The 23,953-nt window shown below is 36.9% G+C and overlaps 2 protein-coding genes across 2 annotated transcripts; both read left to right on the forward strand.

Moving 5' to 3' along the window:
- Positions 1-7,910: 7,910 nt before the first annotated feature.
- Positions 7,911-10,741, forward strand: LOC121419588 (nephrin-like). Its single transcript, XM_041614044.1, has 4 exons — positions 7,911-7,983; positions 8,635-8,964; positions 9,236-9,580; positions 10,305-10,741. Exons 1-4 carry the CDS (start codon positions 7,911-7,913, stop codon positions 10,643-10,645), a joined length of 1,089 nt encoding a protein of 362 aa, XP_041469978.1. The 3' UTR covers positions 10,646-10,741.
- Positions 10,742-11,016: 275 nt separating this feature from the next.
- On the forward strand, positions 11,017-20,471 carry LOC121420781 (cell adhesion molecule 2-like). The gene is made up of 5 exons (XM_041615416.1): positions 11,017-11,104; positions 17,490-17,573; positions 18,066-18,416; positions 19,391-19,723; positions 20,114-20,471. The coding sequence occupies exons 2-5, from the start codon at positions 17,525-17,527 to the stop codon at positions 20,464-20,466; spliced, it is 1,086 nt and encodes a 361-aa protein (XP_041471350.1). The 5' UTR covers positions 11,017-11,104; positions 17,490-17,524; the 3' UTR covers positions 20,467-20,471.
- The last annotated feature ends 3,482 nt before the right edge of the window (positions 20,472-23,953 follow it).

Genomic DNA, 23,953 nt, shown 5'->3' on the forward strand with positions numbered 1-23,953 from the left:
AAAATCCCTTTAATCATCACGCTCGATATCCCCCGCTATATTTTCTCTTTCTCTCCCTTTCCCCTCCTTTTTACCCCCCCCCCCATTTATTCACTCTTTTCCTTCTTGCTCCCCTTCATATTTTCTCTTTTCCCTCCTGCTGTCCCTCTATATATGTTTTCCCTTTCCTTCTTTTTCCCTTTCCTTTATCCCTTCTGTTCCCTTTTCCACCCTTCCTTTTCTGTGCCCCCTTTCACTCCTTGATTTGTTTCTCCCCTTTATTTTCTATTGCTTTCCCTTCCCCTTCTTTTGTAATACCCCCTCCGTTATATTGCGAAACAACAGTTTATTGTATTCTATAGAAATGTATAAGTAGCTTAATTTAACATAGCATTATATGTTGGGAAGAGAGAAAGAGTAGTTTTAGAGAGGGATTGAGAAAGAACTAAACGATAAATGAAAATAAATTTGATGATGAGAGGTGCATATGAAAATGATGTCCACAGATAAACATCGGGAAAAGATGAGAGCTAGTGGTTGAGATAGATAAAGGTAAATCAGGAAGGGGATAAAAAATGATGAAAATTAGAGAGGGGTTCCAGTATTTTGATAAGAATAGTCGCATCCTTTTCTTTCCTTTTCCTTGTTTCTTTTCTTAGTCCCTTTCCCTCTCTCTTTCTCGCCTTCAGTAACTTTTATCCCCGCTATTTCATCTTTCTCAATTTTCCCTTCCTTTTTAATTTCTCACCCTTTATTCCTTCTCTTTATCCTTCTTTCTTTTATTTGCCTTCCACCTTCCCTCTTTTCTTTCTATCTCACCTTCGCTTTTTTTCATCACCTCTGTTTTCTTTCTCTCTAGGTTCTTCTTGTTTTAATTTCCCCCTTCCTTATCCCTTCTCCATTTTACCTTTTCCCTCTTTCTCTTCTTCACCCCCCCCCCCCCCCCCCCCCCTCTATTCTCTTTCTCCCCTTTCCCCTTCTCTCAGTCCGGGCTCCCAGTTTTCTATTTCTTTTATCAGCCTCTTACCTTTTGCTTCCGATTTGAAAGATAGTTTTTGAAAAGTTTTAGTGTTACAGTGCCGGCCGCGGGAAACGTCACAGTGCCCCGGGGATAGACGCGGGCGGTTCCCTAGGGCACTCATTTTCTAGGGGAGCGGACGCGGGTGTCTTCCCGCGTCCGCTCCCCTCAAATGCCCGCTACGGGCTACCGCGTCCACCCTAGGGGGCACTGTGACGTTTCCCGCGGCCGGCACTGTAGCGTGATCGGGATCTATTGTAGGTTGAATTTTTTATTCAAGATGTTATTTGTTTTCTTTTCTTTTATTCTTTTATTTCTGTTTCCCTTTTAATTCTTTTCCCTTATTATTTCTTTCTCTTCTTTCCTTCCCTGTTTCCTTTCCGTTTTTCTTCTGTCTTTGTTTCTTTCAAATAATGAAGGAATCATTTTTCTTTCGTTCTTCCCTTCTTTCTTTCTCTTTTTTCTTACTTTTCTCTTAATATATTTTTTCTTTCACACATTCATTCATCTTCCCTTCCTTAATTTTAATTATTTCTTTCTTTATTCATTTCAAGTAATGACAGAAACCGTTATCTGTCCTTTATTCTTTCTTTCAACGTTTTAATCATACTTTTTCCTTTGAATTTTCCTTAATTTGTTCTTTCTTTCTTTCCTCTCAATTCATTTCTTGCTTCCTTCTTTCTTCCACTAACCCTCCCTTCCCTTTCTTGATATATTTTGTTAACAAGTCTAACATTGTGTGGCCTTTTTTTTTGTTGATTTTTTTTGGCCTGGCTCGGTCGATCCTATGTAGTGCTTTGCCGATTGTCCCGTATTTATTAATTTTGTGAAATCTGGTCACCTTGGCTGGAACGTCGAAGCTATTATCGCAATGAATCTAAACTTTTCGACATATAGATACATGCATATACTCTCGGACGAAGGCCTTCCCCGAGTCTTGACATTTTTTCAGTGCTCATTTATCATTTCCTTTCGCTGGAATAGTCACAATGATCGTTGATTACGATACAACGTTACGACGTGTTTATGACATCGGTCATGCGCGAGGTCGACTCATGATATTTCACCGCCTCCTTTTTGTGCCACGATCTTTCTTTGATTTCTTTAAAGGGGGTTGTCGATTACGATCCGACGTTGGTGTGTTCTTTCGACATCACATCATGCACGGAAGGCAAGAGCCCCACTTATTGTCATTTTATCTCATTTCGGTATTGATATTTTATAAACCTTTATCATAATAAGCGGGGTATATAGGGGGCCGGGGGGGGGGGGAGCAAAAAAAACCCTCTCATATCGGGGAAAATTGTTCTTTCTCACATCATAAAAAGTAGACGCGCAAAAAGCGAACCCCAGCAAAACTGGTTGTGCTCATCGATTTTTTTTATTTGGTTCTTTTGTTATTGTGCAGTCTGGGAGAGTCTTGCTCCCCGTCCACGCCGACCCCTCTCCTTTGATCACATCCGCTTCCCAATTTATGACAGGATGTTCTTAGAAATTGGGGGGGGGGGTATTAATTATCTGATGCGTCAACAACAATGAATAAGGATATTCTTTTCAATTCGGTTCAAATCGGGTCTTTAAAACCCCCACCCTGTAAAAAGTATAAATTTACCCCAATGTTGCAGATTTAACAAGTTTGTCTTTTTGCTAAAACATCTGATTACATTATCTGCTCTCGATTGCGGTGGTAGTTACATCGGTAGATATTCGGATTGGGAAGATAATAATAATTAACATAATCAAAGTAAAGATTACTTGTCCAACGCATTTATTACGCGCAATTTTATAAAAAGTTGTAGATGGGTTTAAAACGAATATTAATATCCTTGATACACTTATATGATGATCGTCGAAGTAAAGATTAACCTATCATTTTTACGAACTGCAGTTTTATATTGATAGATTAGTTGGATATCATTTAGGGTCTAGACATTGTTTCAATTATTTCATTTCAGTAAAACAATATTTTCCTTCGAATATATTTTGTTATATGAATTGGAAATGATAAAACGAAATCACAATTCACCCCCCCCCCTCTATTCTCTTTCTCCCCTTTCCCCTTCTCTCAGTCTCTTAGTTTTCTATTTCTTTTATCAGCCTCTTATTACCTTTTGCTTCCGATTTGAAAGATAGTTTTCGAAAAGTTTTAGTGTTACAGTGCCGGCCGCGGGAAACGTCACAGTGCCCCGGGGATAGACGCGGGCGGTTCCCTAGGGCAATAATTTTCTAGGGGAGTGGACGCGGGCGTCTTCCCGCGTCCGCTCCCCTCAAATGCCCGCTACGGGCTACCGCGTCCGCCCTAGGGGGCACTGTGACGTTTCCCGCGGCCGGCACTGTATATATATATATATATATATATATATATATATATATATATAAATTAATGAGGCAAAGTGGTAATGCATTGCACTTAGTTTAACTGAGTTTATTTTGAAGTCCAAATTTTCGACGTTAAACACACGTCTTCTTCAGGAATACAACACATTTCGCAGTGACAAGAACTGAAATAATAACATTCATGATTGTGGTAGTCATAGGACCGCGCACAAAACAGCATAATTATCATAATAATAAGAAAAATAATAAGAAAAAACATCGCGTGAGGACATCATTGTCACAATCACTTATTATGACGCCACCACAATCATGAAACTGCAAGAATAGAATGGATAAAGGCTTATATCTCAAGAAAATAAATTACGATTAAGGGAGGTGACAATCACCTCCTAAATCACTCTATATTGAAATCAACTGTTAATATGTATGGAGGAGAGTAGAGCAATAATAATAATAATAACAATAAACATATGAGAAATTTTTGAAATTATTAATACAAAAATGTATTTGTCCAGCCGAGACAGATCCTTGTTTAGGCCATACTGAAAATTTCGGCTATGAATAATGGCTCGAAGTTAAGCGAGTTTCCTTCCGCTGAAAATAAACCCTTTATGTGTCCACCCCCTTTACCCCCCCCCCCCTCGCGGCTTATTAGGCATTTATTTGTCTGATTTGCCTTTTATGTGCTATGTGTTTGTTCTTGTTTTTTATTATGCAAGTTCCTTTCTCGTTTTGCCTTCGGAATTTCTTTACTATCCTTACATCCGCCATACCGTCATGACCGTGGTGACCATTGTACCTTATAATCAGTTTTACGATTATCTATACTTTGCACTTGCCATTATCTTTTCTGGTGTATAAGCATTTTATTTATAGTATCGGCAGAGATGAGTAATAAATGAACCTGACCCCCCCCCAAAAAAAAAAAAAAATGCACAAGCTTTATAATCGCAAGATATCTAAAACATTTTCATTTTTTATCTTTTACCTTCAGTTCAAAGGGAAAATGTTATGTACATGATTGGTTTAGTCAATTGTCCACTGACGTTGATATGAAATTAGAAATGCGCCTTCCCCCCCAAAAAAAATAAATAAATAAAATAAATGAAAATAAATAAAAAATCACGACCAAGAAAAAAAAAACAGTAAAAAATGAAAATAAGTGAAAGGGGCAAGTGAAATATTATTCTGTTTTCATTTTAGTTTTTATTTGTCACAAGATGGATGTCGCGTACGGAGGAAGTTGTTGTAGTTTCTCAATTTGTTGTGATACTGTTTATGTTTTATCTTGTAATCGATTTTTATTAGATTTCGCGTACCGATTGAGGGCGCATTTTATTATGACTGATCATGGGAAGCGTGTCACTTGCCAATAGTTGTTGCTTAATTTCTTCAATTTGGTAATACGAGCCCAATGACGTGAGTAGAATTTGTTTATCTTAAAGTCTATTAGTTATGTTATCAGATAAGCCGAGTGTCATGCTGAAATATGGTTCTTAAGTAATGAAATTAACGTGTCAAAATTATGTAGGCCGAGTGAAGTAGTTCAAATGAAAACGCCGCATACGTGTATATGAATGCATCCCGTAAAGGAAAGCATACAGTCGTGCGTGGCGTAGTTGTGTTTCGAAGGCAAGCAACTTGAATTTGGCGCCTTTGGGCACGTGCTGAACGCATTGTTAATTGATATGTTAACATATGGAAGCAGTAATCATAGACGCCTTTAAAGACGTATTTAGTTTACTAGGAGCAATTACCCGTGGCAGCACAGGGGGTAGGAGTCATTCTTCTTTATCAAGGTGTGTGTGTGGGGGGGGGGGGGGGGCAGAGACATGTATGTACACCTAGACTGCCTATTTACACTGAAAGCCAAGCAGTTTTTTGAGGAAATATATTTAAGTAACTGATTCATAGAAAATTTCTCTTTCAATTAATATAGATATAAGGTTTAATCAAGTTTAGCATCTAGGTTTGAACTGGAGAAAGAAATTTAATAATCATTACACAGATCCATCTATTTTTTATAAAATTGAAAAATATTTTAGAACACGATGCATTCAGCAAGCAGTCATACTACATTTGTGTTTTGTTAATCACCCAGAAATAAATAAAGTTTAACATTTGAATTGGCGAACATAATACTAAATATAGTTAATTTATTTGTAAATGAATTTAAGAGACATTTAAATTTTGTTTAATGTGTGTAGCAAAGAAAGAAAATACCAGTGTTACAAATGTGCAGAACTGAGAATATCTGATCAAATTTGCCCTTCAATAAAAGGGTTAATAGCAATTAACAAATAATAATAATTTTGGAGTTTTGGATCTTAGCGCTGAGTTTATTGTCTGACTCAACCAAACAACTTCATCAGGTTGGAATTAGGATTTAATCCCTTACTGCGGCATCAACCATTCAAAATAAATTTTACGTTTTACGTCAAAATTTCTAACCACCGAACTGTGTGCAAGAGAGCAATGACACAACTTGGCCGTGTGCTTCAGGTAACGGAATCTGTTACAATATAGGATTAGATTTAAACGATGTTTAGTGAAACTGGGCAGGTTGCTAGGTCATTGGATTGACCTATTAAGAAAATATATCTTTCTCAAAGATTCATCATGAAGGTTTTATCTCCCGATTTCACTGATGTTGACATAGATGCTAGGCCAACATATAATATTTTCATTTCATTCTCACCTGATCGGCAAGCAGGTGACAGGGAACTTATTAGTGAGAATTGTTTGTATGTCCAAGAAATCGAGAGACAAAACCTTTGTGATGAAGTTTTGCAACATGTACCGTCGCAAGAAATACCAAAATACACATTGGTCATTTCACGCGCTTGCGATACTGCCGCTGCAGAGTATAGGTGCAAGTGACGCGTGTAGCGGTATCCTCAGCGGTGCCTAGTATTGGATATAACCACACGCGTGTGGTCGCATGCATGTGGCTGTATACACTCCAAATGTTAACTGCCCTGTAATGTTCATTGACAATACGATTATTACAAATATTAAAAAAATCTAACGGGTGATTTCTGTTAACTATTTATGTCTAAAAACATGATTGACATTGATCATTAAAATTCTAACCATATATTATCCAATATTGAAATCCAAACATGGACACCTATCTGATCCATTGAAGTTTAAACTGCTAATGATCAGCATGATCGGTGGCCGCGGAACGGTTTTGAAGGGGGGGGGGGGGGACTCTGCATCCATACAAAGAATCATAATTATATGGTAATTTTTACGTTTTTGTTCACGGTTTGGGAAAAAGCGCGGGGGCTGAATTCCCATCAGCCCGTCCCCCGTTTCCGCGGCCGCTGATGCTGATGTTATTTCTAGTGTGTGTGCTTTATTTCAGATTGTAATTTTGAAAAAAAAATAGTTTATCACCAGCACCAGCTGTCAACGTCTAACTCGAACATTTTGAAATAGCAGTAATCTATACGATCGTGCTGCGAAGGGAAATGGCGACCTCTTGGACCATATCACTCAAGTCATAAATGTTAAACAGCACATCACGAAACCGAATCAGTTGAAAAGGAAACCAGTAGCACTCGTTTGACACAATACCAGCGATTTTCCCCAAAAGTGTATACCATCTGGGAGTCTCATCAAGTTTGACTTTATAAGAGTATATTTGCCTTTGTTGGATTTCATGTCGTTTTGAAAGCAAGTCTTCGTACAGTCAGGTTCGATATGACAAGCGCTTTTGAACATACTGTGGTTCTTGTTCTAACGCTCTTCAGTTGTGGTAGGTTTACGTCGGTATATCTGTATTTGACCCATTTTCCGTTAACGATTAAACGAGCACCGTAATTTATAAAAGGTTCTCTATGTGTACATTGTAAGTACCTTTACATGGCTATTACTACACATCTTCATGTGCTCACATTCCATATGCAAAGCGGCTTACTGACATTTTTTGGAGAACAATATCCTTCGATTCCTCTAGAGGATGACCAAAGGACAAAAATATTCCCAGCCATTATTAAATGGTGAGCATCTGGTGATATTTGCAACACCCCTCCTTCTGAATAGATACTCGTGGCCTCAATTAATTAATGATGCATTACAGTCATTAAATGAATAAATAGTGAAATAAATCGATAAGTGGATTAGAAATAAAAGAAGATGAAACGATTGAATGATCAGTGATATTAACAAATGAATAATTCATAATGATGCCCCTTAAACTCACTTAAAGCAAAATGTTTTGATTGCATAAGTCCAGGAGAAATGACGCCAAATGAAATATCTTAATTTCCAAAATATTATCTTTCAATCTCACAGAAACAGAAGGGTTTGGTGTGTTGATCAACAGAGGCAAGTATCTTCCAGTGATTGGCGAGGATTTTACATTGGTGTGCACGTACACACTACAAGCCAGAAATATGGAGATCACGTGGCAGAAGGATGGTGAATCACTGGCAACATGTGATTGTAGGGAAGATCGGTCCTGTGGGTTTACTGTTCTAGACCAATGGAAATTCAGCTTGGTGGCAGACGACTCCAGTGCTAATCTTACGATAAAACAACTGGTTGGTGAAGATAGCGGCCATTACAAATGTTCTGTTCGCCAAACTGCTTTCCCTACATTACAGTATCAAGGAGCGTGCTCGTAACACCATTACTACCAGGTGCAGTAATAGTTTAAAAAATAATGACCAAATTCAAGTCAATCCAATTTGAACAATGAAATCTTTAGACTAGAAATAGTACATGCACGATATTTAGAAAATAATTAATCATACAGATTACTGAAGTATGTGAAACGCGATTAAACTCTGCTTAACTGAACGCTAAGAAAGGAAATAAACTAACAAAGCTAAACGAATTCATCAGCACACAACCCTTACAACCATGAAATACTTTTTATTATATAATATATGTAATGTGTTCATTCATAATTAGATAAAAGCTTTATCGACATCCACAAATACATGTATATACGTACTTTTATTCAATGTAACATACTTCAAGAATAGATAATGAATAATATATATGCTGTAGAAATCAAATCGCATATTTTGAAAGGAGCGTAGCTCTCAAAAATGAAAGAAAATGTCACACTCTTTGTCAGTGCCCATGATGTTACAAAAAAAAAGATAATTCAAGAGTTGTTTCTTCAACAGTCGTGAAAAGACGTGTGTTCATTGGCATCCGGATTGTGAAGCTCATCTTTCTAAGAAATCAATAAACACACACACCCCACACACATTGAACCTATTTAAATTGTGAATAATTGTGTATAGCTCTAATAGTACCTCCTTTTCAATCTTCTTTCACAGCTTCGCCTTCAGTAATCATAGTTACCGATAGATCAAGCCGTCTTTGCTCCGATAACTCCACTAGAACGATACTGGCCGGGGAGCCAAATGTGCTAACATGTACAGCATCGCAAGCAAGACCTCCTGCAATCCTTAACTGGATTGTACCAGATGATCTTACTTCCAACCAACAAGATCAGACCGATGTCGTTAAAGGCAACAGCTACACGTCTCAAAAGGTTGTTACAATCACGCCCTCTGTGAATGATCAAGGAAAGCACATCAGCTGCTTTGCGTCACACCAAACACTCCAGAGTGATCGTCAGTGTATTGTATTCCTAAATGTTCACGGTATGTTAACGTAATTCATGAAAAAGAAAACCAAAAACAAAAGTGATTTTCATGACATTTTCCTGAGCAGTGCTGAGATTAGCAAATGATATTGTCCTGTTCAAATTAGTCTGTATTTTTTGTAATTCAATCCATGTTCTCCTATAAAATTTAACCCTTATCCATCGTTACACAAGACATGAAATGGTATTTGCTTTAAGCACAGACCGATTCAAATTGACATACCGTACATCGCAGATTCCCCCATCTTTATTTTACCTTTCCTATATAGTTCTTCCATCTAGCACGACAATCTTTCAATCTGGAAATGGCAAAGACTACCGGACATCACCAACATTTATTTATGTTCAAGAAGGTTCTTCGGCTTCAATCACCTGTCAAAGTATTCGATCACGACCGGCAGTTAAACTGACATGGAGCATTGACGACCCTGATATTCCTCCTAGAAATGAAAGTCTGTCGAAGACTCGAAATCCTGTAGACGGCAGTCTGTTTGATACCAAAAGTACTTTCAAGTTGCATCTGTATAGGAAGTATCAAGGGTTGATTCTCTGGTGCTATGTTTATCTAGGTGAAGATTTTGTCGAACGACAGTTTGTTACAATATCAACATATGGTACGTGGATATTTCATCTCTTATATATATATATATATACATGCATATATGTGTATGTCTCTGTTGGCATTTTACAGACGTGTCGGGACATTTACTTAAATAGTTCCTAAGCTATTATTAGCAGGGCTCGAACCTCGAGCCTTTCACCCCGTATCTTTCCACATTTTCTACCTTTTATTACAGACGCAAAACACAACAGTGCTGACCGCACAGAAACGGTGTTAGCGCTAACGACATGAACAATGCGCTAACAAATGCCCTATTACAACCGGTAATGTGGCAGAGATGCCCAATGTTTTAATCAATGCATTGCGTACACATTGAAATATGTTTTGACTCCACAATCCGAAAGATGTGACTGGGCATACTGTTAGCGCTCTATTAGGCTAACAACGCTTCTGTGCGGCCGGCACAAGGTCATTTTTTTAAAAATGCTTTGTACTGGAACTAATACTTTCAAAAACAAATACCAGGAGGTTTTTGTGCGCACGTGTGTGTGTGGTATTCATTGATTTAACAATTTGATTTCGTTTCGTTGAGGTTGATATATTAATGATCTTCTAGAACGGACGTTTTCGGAAAGCAAGATATGGTAATTGATTAGGCCGACATGTGTATTTTTCTGTAAAAATAAAGCTTCATCAAGCAGATAACCCATGTCCACTAATGATTTTCATGCTTTAATAGAACGTGTCACTTTTCCATTTCTCTTAACATGCTACAGCACCACCGGATGAGGTCGTTATGACTTTACCTGCTGAATTAAAAGAAGGGATAGAAGCCACCGTGATCTGCAAGGTTGCCAATGGGTACCCAGCTCCTTGCATTTATTGGTACATAGGATCAAGAAATGTGACAGGTCATTCATCCCTGAATATTAGTGAAAATGATGCAGGTCGATATGACGCTGAAAGTACTTTGACTTTCATACCAAAGAGGTTGGACCATGGGAAACATCTCCTATGCCTGGCAGTTCTACCTACATTATCCACCACTTGGTCTGTGAATGATAGCATGGTTTTATACATAACAGGTGCCTTGTTTTTCAGTATCGTATCAATATGATTTTCGATGTTTTCCAATTACATTTTTGAAGCAAGGAAGTCCATAGAGTGATGCAGAATGTAAGGATATGTTTGTAACTTTTGTGTAGTATCTTTCCGGTATAACTTGATAGATTTTTCGAACACCTATAGCTTATTCATGTACGACATAACTGCATATGTGTCACTTTATTTATTCGTCTAACAAACACACACCTAATGATCAAACATTTTGAATTCATTCTTAATTGAATTTATCCAATAAGATAAATATAATCTACCTGTTTGGTCTATAGACTTTATACTTAAATAGACTACTTAGCTAACTATCAATTATTTTTAAATCAATTAACTTTAAACAGCAGTGAGACCCGATTCAACTTTTTGGTTCATAGTCAATCAAAACCAGACGACATCTTCGACTATCCTCGCAGCCTGAGAACCTAGGTGCGTCAGAGCTGGACATGCATAAATAATGTCGGTAGGTCGAATCAGCTTTCATTTTATTTCATTTTATTGGCATATTTCACAAAATGGATAACAGAATATCAACACAATGAAAACCAATGCATTTGATAGTAATGCTAAAGAATTCCGGGGGTAAAATAATGAATTTCATTCATTCATTCCGGTTTATTGTACAAAATACTTCCTTGTTAAAACAGTTGGGAGACTGATACACACGAAGATTACAATGTATACATAAATTTCATTGTTACATAAGTGAAATGAAGTAGTCAAATAATATAACGTAACAATTAATTAATTGACGTTGGTATATTGCACTTTCAAGGTAATTCTAGATGTGAGCACGTTACAAATTTATTTCCAAAGATATTTATAAAAGCTATAATATGGTAATGATAACTGAAATGCATGCACTAAATTCAATAAACAAATCTATAAGTTGGGAGAAGGTTAAGATTGGGATATAAAATTAAATCGTAAAGTGGAAGGTTCACATTGAGAAATAAAAATGGAATTATGTTTTTAATATATATATTTTAATGCTAATGTAAGACATCTGACATACGGAAAAGGAGGCATAGAGTACGGTAAATTGTATCATTATAGATTATATCATTATTGTCACTGTATATAAAAATATCGTCACTATATGTATTATTATAATCATTACCATTTAATAGTTATCATTTGCATAGAGATCAATATCGTTATCATAATCATCAAACACATAAGGCATGAAAAGCTAGATAAACTACATGATGTAGTATTATATTGCATGCATATCCAATTGGCCTACGTTTGAGTTAGATGTTATCAAAATTGATGAAAAGTGAATAAAAAAGAAACATCTATATTTAAATCCTCAGGAATTAAAGAATTTTATATTCGTATTTAATTGTGATATTGTATACGGTGTTTAATAGCAGTAAGATTTCTTTTAATGTAAAAAGGTTTATGAATACGGAATTTATTCATTTATCAATAGTTAGAAACATCAAGTGTTAACTTATCTAGTAATTAAGCATATGAAATAAATAAAAAACGTGTGTGATTTCAAAAAAAGCAATTATATACTTTTTAGAGATAAACAGAGATGGATATTCTTGGCAAACACAATATACTGATTAATAGCATAAAACTACATGTTGGAATTTAGCATTCTAGTTAAAGGAGACACCCGAAGAATCCAAAGTATTTTATAATGCCTTTTTATGGTCATCATTGTAAAGGGGAAGTATTACTAATCAGATATATAACTTCACTTTTCAAAATAGTCATTAGAGTTTGCAGAAATCAGCTCTCAAAAATGATTTATTTTCATGCCATATTTCTGCCTTCCATCGGTCCTCTTGCGAGCTCCAGCTGAGTGACGTCACACAATGAGCGTGAGCAGCTGAGCTGACAGCAGCCCATTGAAGACGATCTTTCCAATCAGCGTTTTTTGCTCTTAGAATTGTTTATTCCTCACAAGATTGGTCTTGTTATATAGATAAAAGTTTGAATTTACTGAACAGTGAAATAAAGTGCACATTTAACGTATTTTGGTAACCGATATTTAGCTTAGAAAAAATGTTTTTTTTTTTCAAGAAATATATTTGAATAAACAAAGCATATTTTCACTTAGAAATCACACTTGCGACAAATTGATATTATAATCAGTATAAAGCATAGACATTCTTCGTCACGACTGAAAAAAAAATTATGAAATTTCATTAAGTAACAAAGTCAGGAACCACAAAATAACATGGCAATATCCAACGCGAAATGATTGAAATTGCAGTTGAATTGCCGAAACATGATTAGCCCACAGCGGCGAGCGGACTTTGTTTCATATATCTTAAAAGCACACCATAATGTAGGGAATGGTCTGTGGCCAAACGTGTTGGCCATCGTTTTGTCGTGTGCGAGGACCCTGGTTCAAAACTCGGATTAACTTGGTTATTTTTTTTTATTCCTTCTCGTCCCTACCCAGCTTTTTTTCTTGTGAAATCCCATTCAGACCTGTATTTATCGAATCTTATTTAATTGCTGCTTTTGATTTTCAAGTTCTTGATTAGATTCTACTCTTATTTGGGATGGGAGGGGTACAGGATGAGTTAAAAGTCAAGTCCACATCAACTAAAAATTATTTGAATAGAGTAATTTCCCTTGCTGTTTTTACTCAAAACAGTCACAAAACAATGATATGCAAATTAGTGTTGTCACTCACATCACATTCGTTTCTAATTTTTTTGTGGCATTTTGTTTTTTAATTCTTTGCAGATTTGAGTATAGGAATTTCTTCATCCGAACACAATAGGTTACATTTACGGAACTGTAACTCTAAATGTTATTTGGAGGAATTAAAATCCCTCTGAAAATTTTTCAGAAAATAAATAGAAAATTAAATATCAAATCTACATGTCATGTAAATATATCAAACAACAGAATACAAAAGAACTTAGTGCGTGTGACATAACGGTTAGTGTAATTTGCACATCGACACAGATGAGCATATCATCGTTTTATAAATTAGGCAAAATTTCTCAATGTTAGAGTAGTAATTATATAAATTTGAATCAAAGTTTTTATGAAATTTCCTGCAATATCTTATTTTTCTTTAAATTCAAATGAATTTTTGATTGTGTGGAGTTCTCCTTTACTCTTAATGTAGGGAATGCATAGCAATATTTATCCAGAAACAAAATTGTCTTAAAATATGCAAATCTGTAATTGGGCACATGTTCACTTTTCTTTCATCCAGGCCACTTCCTCACACCCACCAGGCTTACAGTCTTAGAACAAAAAAAAAATGATGAACCATCACACAACAGCACACAACATTCAGTGCTTCACAATAAATATTTCACTTCTGTTCATACATGTACATGCAATAAATATTGTGGAAAACAAATAAAAGGCGTAGCCATATTCAAATACCGTTTAAAAGGACAAATATATTGTACCTTTCGAGAAAAATCAGCACGTTAGATATCTGATAACAAAACACAAATATGGGGCACTGCAAGAAACTTATGTTCCATTGCAAATCAAGCGTAAGTCTTAAATTCAAATTCAAGCGTAATAAGGTCGAGTTGCAATAGCAGTTCAACTACATGTACATGTTTGTCTTTAATCAAAGGACTTACCCTTGATTTGGGACGTGTGATTGATTAGAAAATTTATTGCAAAATGCCCTAATAACATTAAAATTGTTTTTTTCGTTTTAAGTTGTGTGTTCTTATTTTCGACAAGCTGTATTCCTGTCCAAGTCAATTTTTTTAGTTCTCTCCAAAACTGTGCTCAAAATCGTTTCCAAGATCGATAAAGATAAATTTTCTGTTGCATCATTATCAGTCAAAAACTTGCATCGTAGCTCCTGGACAGAGTGAAGAAAAAAATGGCTATATCCAAATCAGTAAGAGGACATGATGGAATCTCCCAGATTGAAGTAGCGATCAGAGACCAGAAGTCACCAGAGTCAGCAAGTGTGCAGATCTGTGTGTAGAAGAGAGAAAAAATAAATAATTGAAATAATCAAATCAAAGTATGAATTTCATTATCTTGATGATTGACGACGTGCGGTGGCATGTAATTCCCGGTCAACAACAAATAATAGTAGGTTTAGACACCTGAAAAATTCCACTCAGAACACTGGTGCTCTACCTCAATGCTCAAGTGATGTTTGTGTAGGCCCCACTCTACTTACCGCTTAGCGGTAGTGAATCACTTGAGGTACGGTACTCTGTGTCATTACAAAGAGTGCATTTATCTTCATTGTTTTATGTTGAAGGCACTACGCATTCATATGTAGAAGCACTCTAATCAGAAAGAAACACCAGACTCTAGTTTTGGCCAGGAATCAGCATGATCAGGGTAACCACTGCTGAAAATTTGTCTTGCTTCATGACATCGGCATTATGGTGATATAATTCTGTGTATCTGGATGTATACGATACAGGGCCCTCCTGAGCATAAACGCATTGGGTACTAGACCTGTGTATAATAAAAACTTAAACATTTGGCCTTATCGTGAAAACATTCGGCCTTATCGTGAAATTTGGTGTTTGTGCGCTCGTTGTGTACAAAGTCAATGGGAGTGGATCACCGCCGTTGACGAAATAAACGGCAGTGAATGGACTGGTGACAAAAACTACGATAATGCCAAACATTCCTCTGAAACAGCATATTTTCAGCCATGGTCCATGCCAGTGCTCCTAAATAATTTAATCGCCTGAGTCCTGACCAGTTTATTTAGAAATCTGACTGAAGTCTTTGTGAAGAAAAATCTGCTGGAATTGTGCAAAAACATTATTTCTAAAATAAAGACTTTTTAATTTTAATAGTAGTCATGCCAAAATGCATGATTCTAAAATTATATCAGATCTGTATCTGTCATCTGACCTGAATGCATCGTCAGAACAAGTACAGAACAGTTTCCAAACATGCTTACCTTGACTTTTGACTGGATCAAACAGCGTAACCTGCATCGGCAGCAAGTGAATGGGACCGTACAGCTTGGAATCAGAGCAACACAACGAAGACTGTCGAGTGGACAAAATCGGTCTTTCCAGTTCATAATTCAATAAAAATGGACAAAGTAACACAGTTCTGGTTCTCTTATAGTCTGAAGATGTCGAAATCGGATATCACAACACATGAAGAAAACGGTAAATTCGAAGAAAAATAGAGACCAGGAAGGTGTATCAGTGTACTATTATGCACAGAGAGATAGTGTGTAGTCGATCATGTGACGTCATTATTCTCGACTGTTTTCGATCGCGTGAATGTCTGCCTGGGGGCGGCTGGGGGGCTGAGAAGGGTCTCTATTAATTTCATTTCTTGCATTTCCACAACATCTGTAAGACTTTTTAGTGACATATTTGTGTATAAAAAGACAAGACCTTTCCATTCATATATAATTTGTCTATAATCATCACTTTCGTGAATTTTCTTTGTGTGTATCCTTTAAGGAGGGAATCGCAGAGTTCTTGTATCGTTGGGTTTTGCAACGTGGCAAGTGGAGTAGATGAGCATTTCTTAATCCTGAACTACGATTAGAGATGCTTTGACGAGTGACCGGTAGCATGACACGGTGGCGATCAGATTTCAGGAGACCGCGTCCAAATCGCAAGAAGGTCATTCCTGCGCTCACACAACATAGGTAACTTAAAAAGAGCAAGCCGTTGTGCATATAAGAGGGGAGACGGGTACCCCGGGTACAATGAAACAAAGCGCACGTTTTTGGATCCGTTCAGTTTAATGACTAAGTTTATAACAATAAATGAAAATCTGCAATGAAGGAGACGGGACACACGCAAATACAAATTCAGACTAAATTGTTTTGAAAGAGCCAAAGATAAGAAGGCAAAAGCATGAATCGGATTCACCAATACAGCATGATGGGAGCCATCTTACCCTGTATACCCTCTACTTCTAGTGGATTAAATGGATTACACCACGATATATTGACGGAATTTGTATTTACAAATATACAATGCATTGCTATGTGGAAACATTTATCAAACAACATACCTGTTTTCTAGTAATTTGCCTTAGCGCATAGACCGCAAAAAGGAATTCCATGTTGTCTGCAGTAATATCTGATAGGTTTATAATCTATATCGTATATCCAGATCTCATCATAATGTTCCCCAGTTCTTTTCTTTTTTTTCTCTGCTGGTACTAGAAGCCATCACAGCCAACAGTAGAAATTAATTCGGTAGGAATAAAAAAAAAACAATGTTTTATATTAAACTGACTGGTATGCAGTTGCGTTTAGCAAACATATGGGTAGACGTGACTTCCCTGATCTAACTTTCAGGGGTCACCAAATGGATACAATGTTTCTATAGAAAAAAAATTAAGTAAAATGAATGAGATCCTTTCTAAAATTTATCAAAGTCATCTCATAAGAATCGCATGTGTCAAATATTCAAACAATGGTTGGTCATGTTGGTGTTATGGTTTGCACCAGCTGAAGATCAACAAGGCATGTAAGGAAAAGCCATGTAAGATGGCGTTGCGATGATGTTATTGCATAAGGTCATCCCGAAGGATATGCGTCGTGGCAGTTCTCTGGACGCCTTCCCAATCCATTGTATGCTCGGTTAAGCAACCTCGACATAAAACCGGCTATGGGAAAGAACACACTCTGTCGTCCGAACAAATGCAGCTATATATATGATGTATGAAATATCGCACTTTCATTTTCGACCGCTGACAACCTAAGACATTAAGTCGTACATGCACTTTTGAAATGTGCTTAACGGCATAGGCTAGCGAAAGTAAGGAATAAACCTCACCGTCATCATTATTACATCAATGTGTTTGAGACACATCGGAATGTCTTAAAAACAATTTGTCTCACCTACTGCAACTATCTTACATTTTGATAATGAATGTTTCTTTGTTGCCAGGATCATTGGATTGGACATTATCACTCTGATCTAAAATGGCGTACCATATTTGGTGCATGTTTGCTCTTCTTGTGTTTGGCAAAGGTATGTCGAATTTGATTAAATTTGAATAAACTTGAATCTATACATATTGGCTTGTAGCGGGTTTTTTTCCTTCTCTTTGTAAAGGTAGGCTGTTAATAAAACTAAGAATATAGAAATAATGACTTCTTCCGTTACTGTATGATTATTTTCAGTGAGTTTAAGGTCAAAGCAGACTGCCGACAAAAAACATATTTTCCCATTCATGCTTGCCATTCGCAGGATCAAAAAAATATGGACTGTGTTACGCATTTAAGGTGCACGAAGGGTGTTATCCTTCGCAAAATGGTGCAACCTGTAGCAAAACGCGAACAAGTGCAAGTTTGAACCCCTTTTGTCACGTTTGAGTCAAATATGAACGTGAATCTTGAAGGGTGCAATTTGCAGCTCTTGATACTAGTCTAAAAAAGATGACGGTCTTGTAAAGTTCTATGGATTAGCAATACGTCTATCATTACCAATCATTGACAATATTCCTTACCAATCCATTTACAGGCTCCCCCTCTACCATGTCTACAGCCACGATATCTTTTCAACGAAGGCAGTTCCTACCTGTCAAAGGAGAAGATTTTACGATGAAGTGCACCTATTTCCCTCCTTCGAATGATCGCACTGTCAAGTGGAAACACGAAGAAACGCGAATTGCGTCTGAGTGGTGCACAACTGCGAGTGAATGTACACCCAATATTTCAAATCCTACAAAGTACAAGTTATTGGGAGATGACCGCAGCACATCGCTTACGATAATCAATTTGAACACTGGTGACAGTGGGAGATACACATGCAATGTATTTAACCTACATGGAGAACGTTCAACGACTGAAATACTGAAAGTACTAACTCCAGGTAAGAACAAAAGGGAGGTTGGACAGCATGGGGGACATTTCATTCCACCTACCTAATATTGTTTTTGTTTAAGCACGCACGCTATTTTGCGACGCATAACATTTTAATCTTAGCAATTTTTAAATGATAACCATGTTCTTACAGAAAGATGAAAAAACCTATCCCTATGAAGTAGTTGCATTAACCACTATGAGCACGATGTTATAAAATCAAATATCTACGAATGGGTAGGCCTACTCATCCAGTATTGTACCATCATTCTTACCCACTGAAAAGAAATCGTTGTGAAAGCCCAAACCCATTTTACCTAGAGCTCATGACTATTCGCAGTTTAAAACAGTAAAAAAAAACAGTAATTTGAACAAGTATTCCAGTGAAAAATAAGGGTAATGCCGATTTTTAACAAGTGTGAAACCAAACTAGAATCCCGAACGCTAATCACAATCACGAAGTCAAATTCTTCTCCTGAAGGGAAATTCCAGTAAATTTTCACCCAAATTACGGTACAAATCTTCCGTGTGAAAGCTCCGGTGATTCTAAAGACGAATCCAAGATTAACGCGTGAAAAGGCTCATGATCAAAGATTCTATCGACGATGCTTTTTGTTCACCAAACATGTGAAAGATGATGTGATTGTAGATATTTTTAGTTTTACATAACCCCCGTCACCTCCTGCTTTCTGTATCATTTCATAAAACGGGCTCTTTCCGACGTGTTATTTGTAAGAAGTTGTTAAATATGAATACATAGACGGGGCATAAATGTATGTGGCAAGGTTAAACATAATATGAATAATATGACTGTTCTATTACTTTTTATTATTTATTTGTTTATTCAGCCCTTTGAAAATTTTGCATGAGTTCATACTCGCCAACAAGAAAATCATTCAGGGATTAATTATTTAAAAAATGAAATGGTAAGGAACTATTTGGGATGAGGGGTGTTTATTTGTAATGTCCTGTGTTTTTCTCCAGTTCCACCCTCACGGGTTTTCATGTCTAACGCCCACTCGGGCCGGCAATACTTGAACAACGCCAATATAAGTATAACTGCTGGAGAGTCATTAAGCATCACCTGTGGAGCAAATAGGGCAAGGCCTCCCGCAGTACTGCAATGGCTAGTACCAGAGGACGTGACCGTTGTTCATCAGGATCAATCTGATGTCATTCAAGACGGATCTTACATCTCCAGGAAAGCCTTGACGATCACACCCACCAGAGATGACCACGGAAAGATTCTCAGCTGCATCGCATCACACCCGGAAATACAAAGGAGTCTTAGATCCTCAGTTCTTCTGAATGTTCATGGTATGTCTCTTTCAGGGAGTCAATACGTGTACACGTATTGAAATCAATCCTGGATTTTTCAGTCTTTGCAAAATTGTGTAACACTCAATTCATCCACAATAGCTTAAGCATTGGACAAAATATGCTAACACTTTACGTCGATTTAAGCTCCATTTCAATCTATTTACATGCATATCTACAAAATGACGAACCAGCTGTTTCCAAGCATCATTCCGCAGTCCACACGATTTTTATTTTTTTTATATTGAGATCGTCTCTTGTTTATTTACACGCAGTATCATTAAGTTACAAAACTGCTTTCCACAAAGGGCCTGTCTGCATATCACACAATGCTTCATTCTTCGTTCTAGTACTTTCTCTTACGATTCTTCTCTTTTGCCATGCATACAGTTCCTCCTTCCAGTGTGCTGCTCTTTCTAACTGGAGGTAACCAGTCCCAATCAACAGTCCTATACGTTCAAGAAGGTTCACCGACTTCAATCACTTGTAAAAGTATTGGGTCATTCCCAGCAACTGAACTATCATTGTGGTTAGTTGGTGACTTTGGCAGGACTCCGATCCATGGAAATGTATCAAGTAATAGGAGCGTTTTAGACGACACTTTGTTTGACACTGAAAGTACCATTACCATTAGACCAGATGCCACGAGCCATGGAATGCACATTGCATGTTCATCGAATATGGACGACGCTTATTTTTTTAATATACTGGCAATTAGACTAATTGTTAATATGTCTATATGATGTAATATCACGCTTTTTTCTCATATTGTTGGATTATTGAGCAAAAAAATAAAAACAAAACGGATATTTAAATAAAACCTGTCTCATCATTCTGGTTTGTCTGTTGTTGTGGATGGGGAGGGTTGACAAGAGTTACTCAAGTAATAAGTACCATTAAAAAAAAACATAGAAAACATGTGAACACTCTTGTTAACAACCTCGGTGATGATCTTGCCACATTTAACTAAAGATTAGTGAAGAATAGATTGGCGGTGAATATAGACAAACGCAATTTTGTCTTGATTGGGAGTATACTCGATGTATTTTTATAGTACCTGATATAATAAAACGCATGTATTAAAATGTAAAGGTGTCGACCTCTGAGAAGGAGCAGCGATGAAGTCAGTAAATAAGGTCTTATTAAGTTAAATGTGTTAAGGAACAGTTTCACTGAGTCAACTATGATTGTGTACGTTTTGGAGCCCATCCTGAAGAGTATGTGTCCTGACGGTTCTCTGGAAGCCATCAAACTCCATTGTTTGTTATTAGTAGGTCAAGCAAATCTCAACCTCATATCGGATAAGAGAAAGAGCACACTCTGTCGCCAGATCAATGAAATGCCGCAATACACTTAATATGATTAATATACACAACATCGTACTTTCATTTTCGACCGTTGAAAACTTAAAACATCATGTCGTTCTTTCGTAACGTGCTTTAACGGCATGGATGATTGAAAGTAATCGAACAAATTTCATTGTCGTCACTATTGCCTCACTGTGTTCGGGACACACCGTGGATGTCTTCTAGAAACGAAATTTGTCTCACCTACTGTAGCTGTCTTACATTTTGATAATGAATGTTAACTTGTTACCAGGATTATTGAATTGGATGCTATCACTCTGATTTCAAATGGCATGCCATATTTGGTGCTTGTTTGCTCTTCTCTTCTTTGGTAATGGTAAGTCGATTTCATAAGATTAAACTCCATAGGCCTACATATTGGCTCGTAGCATTTCTCTTTGTAGTAAATATAGGCTATGAATAAAGTAAACAATATTTTATTATGTAAGATAATTTGAAGTGAGGTTTTGACCCACTGCATTCAGTCTGTCTGCAAATGGCCCCCTCCCCTCAACCCCCCCCCCCTCCCCCGCTTCCTTCCATTCTTAATTCTGCTATTTGTCTCAGAATGCCCTTAATGAGCTTATGAATTTGGAGAGGACTTATAAACTGCATAAAAAACGGAAACATTAGGTTCACAAAGGTAAAATCCGACAAAAGGGCATGGAACATGATAATAATTGTATAAACTTTAACAAGGACCAATTGTAAGCCTGTTTAATTAATATGTGCTCATGATTCATCATCTAGAGCTAAATAAGTTTTTTTCTGAGTAGAAATGTATAATGAATAAACAAAGAAATCTGCAGCAAAAAAAAACTAAAGTGAAAATTTGCACCCCTAGAGTCAAATATCCGTTCGAATCTTGAAGAGCTTACTTTGCACCTATTGATATTATAAAACAGATGCTATCTTGTAAATTACTATGGATAAGCAATGAATTAATCATTACAATGATTGTTTAAACGAATTCCTACCCAATCCATTTGCAGGCTCGCCCTCTTCCTTGTCTTCAGGAACGATTTCTTTCCAATCAAGGTTGTCCCTACCCGTCAAAGGAGAAGATTTTACGATGACGTGCATCTATTCGCCTCCTTCGACTGGCCGCACCGTACAATGGAGACATGAGGGTATCCAGGTAGCTTATGAATCATGCACTCGTATGAGTATCTGTACAACTTCTATTTCCGATCCTTCAAAGTACAAGATATTGGGAGATGACCGCAGCACATCCCTTACAATAATCAATTTGACCACTGGTGACAATGGAAGATACACATGCGGTGTTTTTAACACAGATGGACAACGTTCAGCAAATGAACACTTGGAAGCACTAAATCCAGGTAATAACGAAGTCGGAAGCCATATTTTTTCATCACCAATTAAACACAAATATTGAAATCAAATCCCTGCACACTTTCAGGATTGGTCTAATTATACGTTTCTTGCTAATGTGGCTTTTAGTGTATTTCTATGCTTATCAGGACAGTTTATTGCTACAGGAACCCATCATCCTCATCTCGTCAGTGTCATTTCATACAAGGGCCATGCTATCTGCTTGTTATTATAAGAATATACACACGTTGAAATTCTTGTTAACGTTATCTATAAATTCTTGTTGAGAGTTTTTTTTTTAAGGAAAATTCACAGATAAGTTTTACATGAAATGTTAAGACACACCACTCTATTTTGAAATAGGAGTAAACTTTACTCTCTATACAATTATTAATATTTCTGGGAGAGAATATTACATATGAAATACATAATATGAACATGACATAAATCGAATATTGCAGTGCTTTTCACAATGCCACTGACATTCTTCAATGATACACAAAGTTTGGGATGAAAGCCATTCAAGAGGGCATTCTTGTAGCTTTATTACTGCCCATGTCAAGGGTAGCACTTGAACAATGCAGTCGTATAGGTATTCACTATCTACTGAAGATTTGTTGAACTATTATATGTCCCTAGTATCAAAGAAAACTCGTGAGTTATAGTGTTAAAGACATGCAAAAGAAACTAATTAAGATTGCAAGAAAACCAATTAATGATATGAATAACTGAAGCATGAGACATGTAAGAACAGGAATTTAGAAGAATATTACATTTGGATTTTAATCCTGAATAAAAACGCTTTCTTTTCCTCCAGTTCCACCAGCAAGGGTCTTTGTATCTGATACCCAATCGGGCTGGCAATACTTAAACTACGCTAACATAAGTATAAATGCTGGAGATCCGTACATCATCACCTGTGGAGCAAATCGGGCAAGGCCTCGTGCAGTTCTGCAATGGCTAATACCAGACGATGTGACCGTTGTTAATCACGATCAGTCTGATGATATTCAAGACGGATATTACATCTCTCGTAAATCTTTGACAATCACACCCACCAGAAACGATCACGGAAAGATCATCAGCTGCATCGTATCACACCAAGATCTACAAAGGACTATTAAATACTTAGTTACTCTAAATATTCGTGGTATGTATTTCAACCTAGGTTTTCAGTATACTTGCTGTTTTTTGTAATACACTGTTAATCCAAAATAGTTTGAATAAGCTGACATTTTGCTTCGAACCAGGTGCTTCTAAGCACTATTTAGCAGTTCAGGGATAATGAGTACATTCATTGACTAATCATATCGTCTTCTGATTTTTGTTATTTGCATGGTATCATGAAGTTTCTAAACTGCTTTCCAAAAAGGGCCTGTCTCATATCATACAATACTTCTTTCCACCTTTCTCCCTCTTTCCCTCACCCTTCTTTTCTAATTTTCTAATGCATACAGTTATGCCAGCCAGTGTGCTGCTCTTTCTAACTGGAGGTAACCAGTCCCAATCAGCAGTCCTATACGTTCAAGAAGATTCACCGACTTCAATC

The sequence above is a fragment of the Lytechinus variegatus genome, chromosome 8 (genome assembly GCF_018143015.1).
Source record: "Lytechinus variegatus isolate NC3 chromosome 8, Lvar_3.0, whole genome shotgun sequence".
Classification (NCBI taxonomy): domain Eukaryota; kingdom Metazoa; phylum Echinodermata; class Echinoidea; order Temnopleuroida; family Toxopneustidae; genus Lytechinus; species Lytechinus variegatus.

Coding starts and splice junctions, on each gene's coding strand:
- LOC121420781 (XM_041615416.1), top strand. CDS start 17,525: ATGGCGTACCATATTTGGTGCATGTTTGCTCTTCTTGTGTTTGGCAAA. Junction 17,574..18,065: donor TCTTCTTGTGTTTGGCAAAG/GTATGTCGAATT, acceptor ATCCATTTACAG/GCTCCCCCTCTACCATGTCT. Junction 18,417..19,390: donor ACTGAAAGTACTAACTCCAG/GTAAGAACAAAA, acceptor GTTTTTCTCCAG/TTCCACCCTCACGGGTTTTC.
- LOC121419588 (XM_041614044.1), top strand. CDS start 7,911: ATGTTCTGTTCGCCAAACTGCTTTCCCTACATTACAGTATCAAGGAGC. Junction 7,984..8,634: donor CGTAACACCATTACTACCAG/GTGCAGTAATAG, acceptor CTTCTTTCACAG/CTTCGCCTTCAGTAATCATA. Junction 8,965..9,235: donor TGTATTCCTAAATGTTCACG/GTATGTTAACGT, acceptor TTTCCTATATAG/TTCTTCCATCTAGCACGACA.